Source organism: Camelina sativa, chromosome 4, assembly GCF_030686135.1.
Source record: "Camelina sativa cultivar CO46 ecotype springtype chromosome 4, ASM3068613v1".
In the NCBI taxonomy this organism is placed as follows: domain Eukaryota; kingdom Viridiplantae; phylum Streptophyta; class Magnoliopsida; order Brassicales; family Brassicaceae; genus Camelina; species Camelina sativa.
In genome coordinates, this window is record NC_141883.1 from 23,359,569 (window position 1) to 23,371,529 (window position 11,961).

At 35.8% G+C, this 11,961-nt stretch overlaps 4 protein-coding genes across 6 annotated transcripts; 2 read left to right on the forward strand and 2 right to left on the reverse strand.

Moving 5' to 3' along the window:
* Positions 1–135: 135 nt before the first annotated feature.
* On the reverse strand, positions 136–1,837 carry LOC109132691 (uncharacterized). The gene is made up of 3 exons (XM_087510591.1): positions 1,536–1,837; positions 1,085–1,405; positions 136–519 (listed from the first exon to the last, which is right to left on the reverse strand). Exons 1-3 carry the CDS (start codon positions 1,600–1,602, stop codon positions 356–358), a joined length of 552 nt encoding a protein of 183 aa, XP_087366717.1. The 5' UTR covers positions 1,603–1,837; the 3' UTR covers positions 136–355.
* Positions 1,838–5,693: 3,856 nt separating this feature from the next.
* On the forward strand, positions 5,694–7,683 carry LOC104781268 (fructose-1,6-bisphosphatase 1, chloroplastic). The gene is made up of 4 exons (XM_010505896.3): positions 5,694–6,327; positions 6,475–6,702; positions 6,805–7,311; positions 7,438–7,683. Exons 1-4 carry the CDS (start codon positions 5,884–5,886, stop codon positions 7,507–7,509), a joined length of 1,251 nt encoding a protein of 416 aa, XP_010504198.1. The 5' UTR covers positions 5,694–5,883; the 3' UTR covers positions 7,510–7,683.
* Positions 7,625–10,085, reverse strand: LOC104781267 (uncharacterized). 3 transcript variants are annotated; one of them, XR_015597482.1, is made up of 7 exons: positions 9,941–10,085; positions 9,665–9,862; positions 9,312–9,561; positions 9,025–9,210; positions 8,276–8,924; positions 7,962–8,190; positions 7,625–7,860 (listed from the first exon to the last, which is right to left on the reverse strand). XR_015597482.1 is itself a non-coding variant. In XM_010505895.3 (6 exons), exons 1-6 carry the CDS (start codon positions 9,836–9,838, stop codon positions 7,850–7,852), a joined length of 1,377 nt encoding a protein of 458 aa, XP_010504197.1. In that variant the 5' UTR covers positions 9,839–9,932; the 3' UTR covers positions 7,625–7,849. The 3 variants fall into 3 exon arrangements, 1 of the variants encoding a protein (XP_010504197.1); XR_002037744.2 differs by lacking the exon at positions 9,941–10,085 and having other exon boundaries at positions 9,665–9,932; XM_010505895.3 differs by lacking the exon at positions 9,941–10,085 and having other exon boundaries at positions 8,084–8,190; positions 9,665–9,932.
* A 366-nt stretch (positions 10,086–10,451) lies between these two features.
* Positions 10,452–11,903, forward strand: LOC104781269 (uncharacterized). The gene has a single exon (XM_010505897.3). The coding sequence runs from the start codon at positions 10,668–10,670 to the stop codon at positions 11,697–11,699; it is 1,032 nt and encodes a 343-aa protein (XP_010504199.2). The 5' UTR covers positions 10,452–10,667; the 3' UTR covers positions 11,700–11,903.
* The last annotated feature ends 58 nt before the right edge of the window (positions 11,904–11,961 follow it).

Consider the following 11,961-nt stretch of genomic DNA (forward strand, 5'->3'; position numbering starts at 1 on the left):
AAACTTGATTGTGTGTTTATATGTTTATCAATAAAAACCTCATGGCATGTCTTGTTTTGTAATTTCGATAATGAGTCTAAGACATGCGATTGCACATGACATATATTTTTATAGAACAAGAAAACAAAACAATGGTTTCATAAAGTTGTTATTATATTGGAAAATGTTAATTAAGAAACAGATACAAAAATTCAAACTCACTCACTCTGTATCCTCTTCTCTCATATGAATCAATTGATGATATATCGCATCAAATCATAGAAAATGTAAGATACGGTCCATTAAACATGGATCATCAATCGAAATATTAAATATAAAGTATAACACACACACGTGTGGAATTAACGAAAACATTTTACATAGAAGCCGGAGCTAGAGCAGGAGATGAGACTTCTTTGGAGGAAGGGCCTGGGGCAACCTCGGAGACAGGGCCTGGGGCGGCGCCGGAGCTGAGGATTTCCAACATCGAACGGTGAGGATTCATCCGGTGAGCATCGCACAGATCAGGTAAAAATGCACCTGCATGAAGTCAATTGGTACGTTACATCTTTGGTTCATTTATTTACTACCAACCTAAAATCATATATAGGGTGCAATGAAAAAGAGAATCGCTATTAATTATTTAATGTTAAGTGAAGCATAACCATCTATCTCCTACCAAAATTCCTTGCTTTGACGATACGAAATATCAAAAAAAAAAACATGAAAGTGAGTTTCCAATGCATGTGTAAGAAACTCGACGAATCTACCAAAACACACAAATATATGATTCTTACTTCATTAATAAGCCATGATAAAGAGTTAAAGACCATAACTAACACTTTTTTCTAGTTACGGCCATTCCTTGAAAAATTTCTTACTTTGGTAAATACATTTTTTCATATATTGGAAAATAAAGTATGAATTTCTCAACAAAACTTGTTGGAAAGAAACTAGAATCACATTATTAATAAATCTTCTAAGCACAAAAAAATAAAAGAAGACCTTGTACATCAAAATATTTTTCATCACGTATGCAATTCGTATAATCATGTATGCATGAGTATTATTTTAAGTGCTTAATATGGAAATTTGATTTTGGTACCTTCACCGGCGGCAAGATTGAAATAGAGATCAAGAATGTTAGGGCAATAGTCCAAGCAAGCCGGCGAGCAAATCTTAGCGGCGAATCCTGCCTCCATCAATGAGTCCGACGAGATCCCTACGGTTTTCCGATCAACCCCACAAGCGGCAACGCACTCGTCGCTCTCCACGTGGTTTACAATCCCTTCCACGTCAACCGCGGAAGTCCGGCAAGTGTATTCTCCGGCGACATTAGCCGTCTCCAATAAACATCTTTTCCCGGAAGCTGATATTGAGAACGCGCACATGTTCGTTGGCAGATTCTCGCAAATGATGTTTTCCCCTGAAAAAATTATATAGATATAATAAAACATAAGAATGGAAACGAAGATTCACATGATGAGGATTAAAGGCTTTAATTTTCCTATAGTTTATCTTAAATCCGTCATGATACATATATGTTTGTAACGTACCTAGAGCTGCATGGAGAAGAGATGAGAGGATGAGAAAGATTGGCAATTTGAGGGAAGAATAAGACATTGCTTCTGAGTTTTTTTGTTCCTTCTCTCTTCTTCTCTTTCTCCTTGTTTTTTGATTTTTAGGGGTTAAAGATTTTGAACCTCCTTGATGTTTTCAAGGGAAAAGAGTAATGATATAAGAGAGAACGTGGAAATTAAATAGGACGCGTATACGTTCAAGGGAATGTTGTGGAGTTTTTCCCTTTATAATAATATTCTCTATATATGGTGTTACGATGATAGTAAGAATTGTATTTTTGTCAAAAGTAAAGATTACATTTTGTATAGTAGTTGCAATTCTTTATTTTTCTTTGTGTTAGGTGCTTAGTCAGGATATATGTTCTAAAAAATGTTTCTATAATCTCATCGATACATATTTTTGTGGGAATTATAAAAAAAATTCATAAACTTGGAAGTGGATATTCCGAGAAATTCTAATTTTGTTTATTATAATATAAACCTAATTATAGTTCGTTCAAAGGTTTACAAAAGTTTGAATACGGGATTAATATGATTATTTATGTATCATTGAGTTGTTGCTATGTATTATTATCAACGATATAATGAACTAGGGTATTTTACATTCTGTTTATATTGGGACTATGTGCCTGGATTGCCGTAGCGTCCGACTAATTTTACAAATGGACCAAATTTGTTAGCAGAAGGTTTTAGCAAGTCCATCACAAATAAAAATGTCTAGATGATATACTACTGTTGTTTATTCATTTAATGTTTGGGGGAACGTAATCAAAAGGTTTTATAACAATTGTAAGATTTAGTTGGATTATCATTGTCATTGCAGTACTAATTAAAGACTTTTTGTTTATGGTGAGGGGGTTTCTTTGAAACAAAGCGACGTGCGTACAATACATGTCTTCACGTCCGTCTTTGACTCAACGCGTTAGTTCAAGATACACATTTGAGGGACATTTTTAAATATATTTACTTTTTCATATTTTTTATCAGTACTTGTTACTTGTCAATCAATATATGTTGTGCCTAAACCCATGTGGTAGAAGATAGTAGTAAATTTACAACAGCCCTTACCTTGCTACTGTTTAATTGTGTTTACTACATATTACAAAAAAAACATATATATGAGATCTATCTAGCTATAACTTTTTGTACATAAAATTGTACAATTGGTATCGTTTCGTTTGAGTTGAATAATTGGAAACTCAAGAATTCATCCTAAATTCATTACACTCTGGTGAAATAACACATCAGTAATAAATAAATAAAAAAGGAGAAAAAAAAGAACATATGAATTATGAATCTAAAATATAATTAAAAGTCTAATAAATCTGCCATTAATTGGTTGTCCTAACGTACACGAATACTTCTGACTCTGTGTTGATGCAGCATCACCCCGAATATTAAAAAAAATATTTTCCTAATACAGTAAAACCTCTATAAATTAATAATATTGGGACTGAGACATTTTATTAATTTATAGTGATATTAATTTATCTATAAATTAATAATGATTATTTTATAGTGTTAATTAATAATTATTAATTTATAGATATATTTTTAACTTTTTAAATTTTTTGAATTGAGACAATTTTAGCAAAATAATATTAAAATTTTGGATGTTGTAAACTTTATGGTATTGAAATTGAATTTGAAATACTTAGAAAAAATTATTGACAGTAAATCATAAATACTATAGATAAATTCACTTATACACATGACGTACATAAATTCCAATTTATTAATAAAAATATTAATTGTCGTATATTAATAGTCTATCAAACTATCAAAATGTAAATAATGTATATTTAGAAATTGAAAACCTTAAAAGGTTTTAGCTATTTTTATGAAATATTATAGAGTAATTTATATCATTATAGTTTGAAGATACAACATAACAATTGTTTTATAAATATGAGGTTTAGGAGTAACATACTTTATTATCTCAACATATATATATGTATGTAAATTTACATGATTATCAATTTATAATATTATTGGGACTATATTTTATATGGGGATTTCAAAAAAATTATTATCTTATTATCTTCTCGAATTTTGTTATTTTTTATATTGACCCCATTTGGAACTAACAAAATTTATTAATTTATAGTGTTTATTAATATATAGAGTATTAATTTATATAGGTTTTAGTGTACTATGTATTACATCGATTACACAGCCAACATGAATCTCTGATGACTTTTTTCTAAAATTGGATTCATTAATTCTAATCCAACTGGCTTTCATATTTACTTTTTTTGATAGAGCCATCAACTTTTTTGACTTTACAAATGCGTATTTATGAAGTGGGTATCTTTTGGTCTAAGGTAAATAATACAATTAAAAACTCATGTTATTGTTTTTTATAGAGTGACGAAGTAAGAAGAGTAATCAATCATTTGGATTTGGCTAGGCGGCCTAAGTTCTAGTAGGCTACAATTTCATATATGTAGTATATATTCTACCATCAACGAATAAAGACTATAAAGTTATGTACGTATTAGGTACATATTAAAAAGAAACGACTTTGCTTACATTTTCACAAATGGCAAACAACGGAATCACAACTAACGGAAAAAAATAAAATATAGTTAGTTATGTTAATATTGGTATTGGAATCACAACTAAAGAAAAGAATTAAAATACAGTTTGAATCTCCTGATTAATCACATTCAAACAGCCACCTCAAATTCCAAACACCATTGTTCCATAATTTGATGTGTTTTCTTATGTTGCAGGAGGAATGAGGAACCGCGGGATCACTCTTATGCTTGTTCCTCTCTTCTTTTTTTATTGTTCTTTACCGATTGAGAACAAAACATTCATGTTTAGCTTACTAAACTACCATGTGTCTCCCTTCTTTTAATGTTGGCAGTGCCGTGCCAATGATTCGAGAGGGTTGGAGTGAAATTTTGTAATGTAAAATTTAAAAAAACTAACAATATATCATCTAAAATTTGTGTTAAAATAAAAATTTATAGAGTTTTTGAATCAAATACTAAGAATTATAAAAGATGATAACAAAAGATTAATGATAATGATAATAAAGTTCAAATTTGTAGTTAAAAACACTTAAACATTGAAATTAACTGAATAAATCTATAAAAAAAATATTTGTCAAATGTGGCCTAAAAAAATATGATGAAGGATGTGGTCTAGGGCTACTGCCCCATTTTTTATTAAGTAAGCACGACACTGAATGTTGGATACCCCGGTTAAGGATTTACAAATATGCTTGAAGGTCAACTTTTTTTTTTGTTGCAAACATTTGCCTTTTTGGGTCCTCTTGGAGGAGATTTTAGAATGAAGCCGAATATGTTTTAAATCAACTACAAGTTTACTATTAGTTATATATCCTTTGCGTCCCTTGATATTTTTCTTTTCTTTGGGTTGATATTATTTTGCGGTTGTGTAAATTGAACTAAATGAATAGTATGGTGTATCTAAAAATTGATTTTATTTACTCAGAAATTAGAACTTGGAAGTCTGAATGGAAAAGTAAAAGTCTTTGATTTTTGGAAGTTTGGAACTAATTTCTGTTTTGAACTGATTTCGGTTTGACCTTACAAACTTTGAATACTCTATGTTTTTGAATTGACGTACGAGTTGATTTGAGTCATTGAATAAGGAAGACACTGAGACAGTAGAGAAGAAGCTCAAAGCTTCTAGTCACAAACGCCGTTGTTTTCTTCAAGTGTTAAACAAAAAGATGAGAAAAAATCTCAAAACATTTAAGAGGAGAGGAAGAGTGTGACTACCACAGTACCACTGTTGTAAGAAGAAGCTTGAGCAGAAATTGTTAAGGGAACAACAATGTTGTTTTGCCAAAGTTAGCAAGAGTAACAAACGCATTCCAAAACAAAACAAGAGTAACAATGTTTTCTTTCTTGGCATAAAATTCTTGTTTTCTTTCAACTGGTTTGGTTTATCTGTCATCAAATCTCAATTTACCTCGGTTTAGTTTGGTTTATACGTCCACCCACGCCTACTAAATAGTAAATACCCATCCTTTGGGTTGGCTAAGACAAAAAATTCAAAAATTGTCATAAGGCCCAACTCTATTACTACGTTAGCTTACTACTAATCCCTTAACAAATAAAACTGGCCTATATAGCCATATGTCATATCTTTTCTAATGTTTAGGTTCCGTAAGAGCAAAGCCACGTGTCATATCACAAGATAAGCAGAGAACCCCACATGAATCCGAATCCTTCGTCCACCTCACAATCCGAAATATCCCGATCCTCTTCGTCCCTCGACCAAAACAAAAACCATTCCCATCTTTTTTTTGTTCTTACAAAACAACACAGCAAACAAAAAAAAAAAAATGGCAGCAACTGCCGCAACAACGTCTTCGTCTCACCTTCTTATCTCAAGCTCACGCCACGTGGCGCCATCATCTCAGACTTCAATCCTTTTCCCGAGATCTCTGTTCTCCAACAACGGGAAACGAGTGAGAAACCATCATCATGTTGGCGGTGGAGTGAGGTGTATGGCTGTGGCGGCGGATGCTACATCGGCTGAGACGAAACCAGCTGCGAGGAAGAAGAGTGGATACGAGCTCCAGACGTTGACGAGCTGGTTGCTGAGACAAGAGATGAAAGGAGAGATAGATGCGGAGCTGACGATAGTGATGTCGAGCATATCAATGGCTTGTAAGCAGATCGCTTCACTTGTTCAACGTGCCGGAATCTCTAATCTTACCGGAGTTCAAGGCGCCGTTAATATTCAGGGAGAGGATCAGAAGAAGCTTGACGTCATCTCTAATGAGGTCACACACACATGCTTTAAGTTAATTAAATTAGACTTTATTTTTGTTAGCTTTTTAATATGTAAACTTGTTAATGTAGACCACTTAATTTAAGTTTACTAGACATAAACCATAGTTTAAAGATTGAGTGGTGTGTGGTGTCTGCAGGTGTTTTCCAACTGTTTGAGATCAAGTGGAAGAACTGGGATCATTGCGTCGGAGGAAGAGGACGTGCCAGTAGCGGTGGAGGAGAGTTACTCTGGTAACTACGTCGTTGTGTTTGACCCTCTTGACGGTTCCTCCAACATTGACGCTGCTGTCTCTACCGGTTCTATCTTCGGTATCTATAGCCCCAATGACGAATGTATTGTCGACGACTCCGAAGATATCTCAGCTGTATACTACTCTCTTCCTTTCACTTCCATATATTTTTGTTTAGTTTAGGAGATAGAGATACAATGTAAATTAGGTGACCTTTGGCTTATAATGTTGTTGCAGCTTGGGTCAGAAGAACAAAGGTGTATTGTAAACGTGTGCCAGCCAGGGAACAACTTGCTAGCGGCTGGCTACTGTATGTACTCGAGCTCAGTTATCTTCGTTTTAACTCTAGGCAAAGGCGTTTTCTCCTTCACGCTCGATCCAATGTACGGTGAGTTTGTTCTTACGCAAGAAAACATTCAGATCCCGAAAGCCGGAAAAATCTACTCTTTCAACGAAGGGAATTACCAGATGTGGGACGATAAATTAAAGAAGTACATGGATTCCCTCAAGGACCCTGGTCCAAGTGGGAAGCCTTACTCCGCAAGGTACATTGGAAGTTTGGTCGGGGATTTTCACAGGACTTTGTTGTACGGTGGGATTTACGGGTACCCTCGTGACGCAAAGAGCAAAAATGGCAAGCTTAGGCTTTTGTATGAGTGTGCCCCAATGAGTTTCATTGTTGAACAAGCCGGAGGAAAAGGGTCTGATGGACACCAGAGAGTACTAGATATCCAACCGACCGAGGTAACTCAAATCAATTAGTTTTTTGGTTTGATTAGATTCTTATGCCCACCCTACTGCTAAGCTTACGTCTAAGATTGGTGTCAACAGAACAGACTAATTCTTATGTTTGGTTAATACCTGACGCAGATACATCAGAGGGTTCCACTGTACATTGGAAGCACGGAGGAAGTGGAGAAGCTAGAGAAGTACTTGGCTTAACTCTTGTACCAAACATAAGCCATTTAATATCTATTGTAAGCCAAGTTCTGACTACATGGTACATGCAATTAGATGCATAAATGGTGAAAGTCCTATTTTGTTGTCGATATGAATAGAGAGAGAAACCAGCTGTTAAATTATAGAGCCAAAAAAGAACAAGTTTAATTTATACAACTTACATGTACTACTAGTTAATTGGGAGCGACCAAAGGAGATAGAATTTTCATATTTCACAGATCATTTAACAAACTAACAGCATAGTTAGGCCAAAAACAGAGGATCTTCAAACATTAACAGCTTAGTCTTCAAAATCAGTCATCTGTAATGTCACTCTCTGCCTTCAACACTTGGCTGTGTGAAGAGAAGAACGGCTTGAGTTAGGGAGAGGATCAATACATCTTAAAAATCTCGAGTATGATCACATCATTGGGAGAATGAGTAAGCGAAAGTACCAGGACTCGAGATATGATTGCATTGTGATAATGAGTTTGCAACGGTCAAAATGAAGCATCAATAATGAGTGAAAAGGGCAAAATGTATATCTGTAATCAAATGCAGACCAGAAAATACTCACCTTGACTGTTCATGTCTTTCCCTTGAGTCACTTCAGTCACAGTTGATGTATATTCCAAAAAGGCCTGGTCAGACTCGAGATTAACACCCCCTGATTCAGGAGACGACCTGTGATGTAGAATAGCGTATAAGAAGACATCACAAGATAATACCCAATTACAAAGAAGATGATCCTAAAAAACTAACCACCTACCCTGAAACAGTTTCAATGGGTGCATTTGAGGCCTGTGGCAAGCAATGATTTGTACCTCCTTCACAACCAAGATCAAAATCAACTAGTAGCTCCGAGAGGCTGTAGTTTTCACCCAAGAAATTAGAAAAGTCCATGTCAAATAAATCAACTTCTGGCTCAGACCCGGATGGAGAAGCTGAAACCAAATCTGCAGTGGCAGGTGCCTCTAAGCACATTGGTGTATCAGCGTTATCAAAGTTGAGCTTTCCTTTCACATGGTCTCTCTTATTTGACATCTTCGGGTTAGACTTGACCGGTGAAGAAGAGGAAATCAGATGACTTCTTTCCACTGAATAAAAAGTAATCTGCTTGAGAGGGCTGATTGTGAACTTCTCCTTTGTAACAATCGTGCAGTTTGTAGGAGTAACTTCTTTCTGTGGACTGTTGGACTTATCAATTCCAGGAGAAGCATGTTTTTGTGGTGTCCTGAGGCATGCTGAACTAGTAGTAACCAACAAATCAGGCTTATTGAACAAACACTTGGCCACACTCGACCCATGACCAACCAATTCATTAGCTGCAGAGCTTTTGGCTAATGGCACTGTTTCAGATGGAGTTTGTGATAAGAAATTGTTAGCTGCTTTATCAGTTTGTGTGATCTTATTAGTCCCTGGACCAAAAACAAGAAGACACAATTAAGTTTAAGAGTACTAGAGATGCAAAGGCAAGTACATCAAAGTTAAATAAACCTAGTAGGCATAGAAACATACCATTTGCTGTTGTAATCCGCGCTTTCCTAGTTAAAGGAGGAGCTCCTACAGAAACTTGAGAACCTTTTCGTTTCCTGGTTATAGACTGAGTAGTCGAAGGAGTTGAAAAATTCCCAAAATCTACTCTTTTGTTACCAAGAAGTGACACTGACATAACATTTGGAGTGTTGTTGTATTGAGTTAAGCCTGAAAACAATGTAGAGCACATAAAAAGATCAAGATCTAAACCAGGCTAACCTAATAATCAATCGTTCCAAATTAGAACCAGCTAAACAAAAACTGCAAACCTGTAGAAGAAGAGACAGTTTGATTTTTCTGTAGAGAATCCGGAGCTGCTGTAGCCGGAGGAGGAGGAGGAGGAGCGGTGAGGGAGGCGTTGTAAGAATTCATCACATTCTGCATCCCCTGTAACAGATTATGAACCCTAACCTTCTCCTGATCCAATCTCACTCTCTCCTGATCAATAGTCACTTTCTGCTCTTTTAGAGAAACGTAATCGTTCAACATATCATCAAGAGTCATCAAACTATTCGGAACCTGCAATTATCAAAAAAAAAAAAAAATCCCCAAATAAATTAAAAACCCCATTTTTTCAAACAGATTAAACAAAATCAAGAACTTTAGGGTTTTGTTAGCATACATGGCGAAGTGGGGAGTTAGAGATGAGAGAGGAAGCTTCAGATCTAAAGAGAGTTCGGGTTTCAGTGAATCGATTGTCGAAGAGGTAGCGATCGACGATAAACGCAATTTGAGTTGGGGTAACTTCACCTTTCCCGATGATACGCGATCCTTTGGATCTGCTCGATTTACCCATGACTGCTTTTTTTTTCTTTTTCTTCTGAATAATAGTGAAAACCCTAATTTAGATTAGACGACGAAGATGATTAAAGGCTAATTAGAGCGAAGCTGAAAAGACCTGAAGAAAACATAGCAGCGGGAGATTTTCAAAACGCTCCTTCTCGAACGGTGTCGTTTTCTTAAAAATTTCGCCGGGAGATTGTGTTTGGCGGCAGCTTGAAATGTTTTTTAGTAATTCATTCTGGAATCTGAATATTAAAATTAATTATACTTGATTTATTTATTTTTTTTCTTACTAGATATCTCATATTATGTGTCGCTCGCTTCAATAATTACATTTTTTATTTTTATTTTATAGAACTAATATTACATGTGTTTAGTGTATGATTCATAGAAATGGGCCAAATGGCTATAGATCATCTTATAAAACCGAATAAAAATTAAAAAAAAAAATCAAATGTCAGGATACTGAATGAAACAAAAAAAAGAAATGGCTATAGATCATCTTATAAAACAAGAGGGAATCAAAATTATAACATGAATACAGTTCTAATAAAATCCATTTCACTTTTCAGGGTAAATGAAAATGACATGAAAATATAAAAAAGCATTTTTGGGGTGACAACAAAAAGTAAAGCACAAATTAAAAAAAAAAAAAAAAATCAGAAACACTTTTCACATTTGTCCAAGTGCTTAACCCCATCCTTCTCTGTCCTTTCTCTCTCTCTCTCTTCCCCACCACCATCATCACTTTACTCTCTCTGTTCATCAGGAGATCTCATTCTATTCTCCCCCATTTCAAACCCTAGAATCTCAAATCACAAATTCCACAACCAACTTCATTTATGGCGAGCTTCAGTCTCTCCAGGTCACTCCTGGTCCTACTCCTGATTGTCATCTCATTGTTCTCAACATTCTCGATTTCGGAAGCTACCTCGTTCACTTTCTCGTTCACGAGTTCCAATAAAAATGCGAGCTTTGAGTCTCAAGACATTGCCCTGTTCGGCGACGCTAAGCTCGTCGATAACGGATCTTCGATTCAGCTGACTGACTCGGTGATTCACGGTGGTGGGCGAGTCATCTACAAGAAACCCATTGAGTCCGTGAAGGATATAGGAAACGAGTATTTCGCGGGATTCTCTACTGTTTTCTCCTTCTCCATATCTCCTGGTGGTGGTAGACTCGGGTTTGTCGTGTTTCCTGTTAACGGAACGTTTGATCACTCTCTATTCCAAGTCAAGTTCGATACTTCTGACAAATTCACCAAGTTTGGAGATCCGAGTGTGGCGGTGATTGTTGATGGTGCTACGGTTCCTGAGAAGATTCTCAGTTTCAAGATGGCAAACTTGGTGAAGACGGAGAAGGTGTTGTTGTACGCTTGGATTAATTACCAAGCTGGTGGCAAGTTCTTGGAAGTCCGGTTAAGCAAATCTAAAAGCTTTGAATCTGTTCTTCCTCTTATGTTTGATCGGATTGATTTGTCAGCAATGTTGAAAGTTGAGGATGAGTTCATGGTTGGTGTCAATTCGTATAGTGGAAACGTTAATCTACATTCTTGGAGCTTAGAGGTGAGACGCTCCGAGTATGAACACTCTTGGGCGGTGGTATTGGTGGAAGAACGTATAAAACAGGAGGCTGCGAAGAAGAGGAGAAAAGAGAGGATATGGGAGATTGTTACTTGCTTCGTCATGACGTTTGGATCAACAGGGCTTGTCTTCTTTGCCATGATGCATATTTGGGCAGCTTTCAAAAGAAACAAGCTTGCTATGGTGATGCAAGAGGAGTGTGGGATCAAGACCAAGGAGTTTGGGTATGCGAAGATGGACAAAATGGAAGTTGTGATGAGTAAAGCCAATGCGAAACAAGAAAGGAAGTGAAAGTCAAGTTTGTGTGTTTTTTTTTGGTGTGTTTAGGATAAGTCATCTTTTATGTAATCAAGTAGATTCTTGGGACTGTAATGGTAACTAGTTACCCACGACGAGTTTCTTCACTGGCTAATGTAGTCCCCTTATCTTCATGTGTGTAAGCTTGCAATGTTATTATTACTCTTTCGCATTTTTAATTTAATTTGGCATGTAAAATGTTGTAGAATCAACGCCAAACTTGAGTGCATGGGATACCACTCGTTTGCAGTAGCTG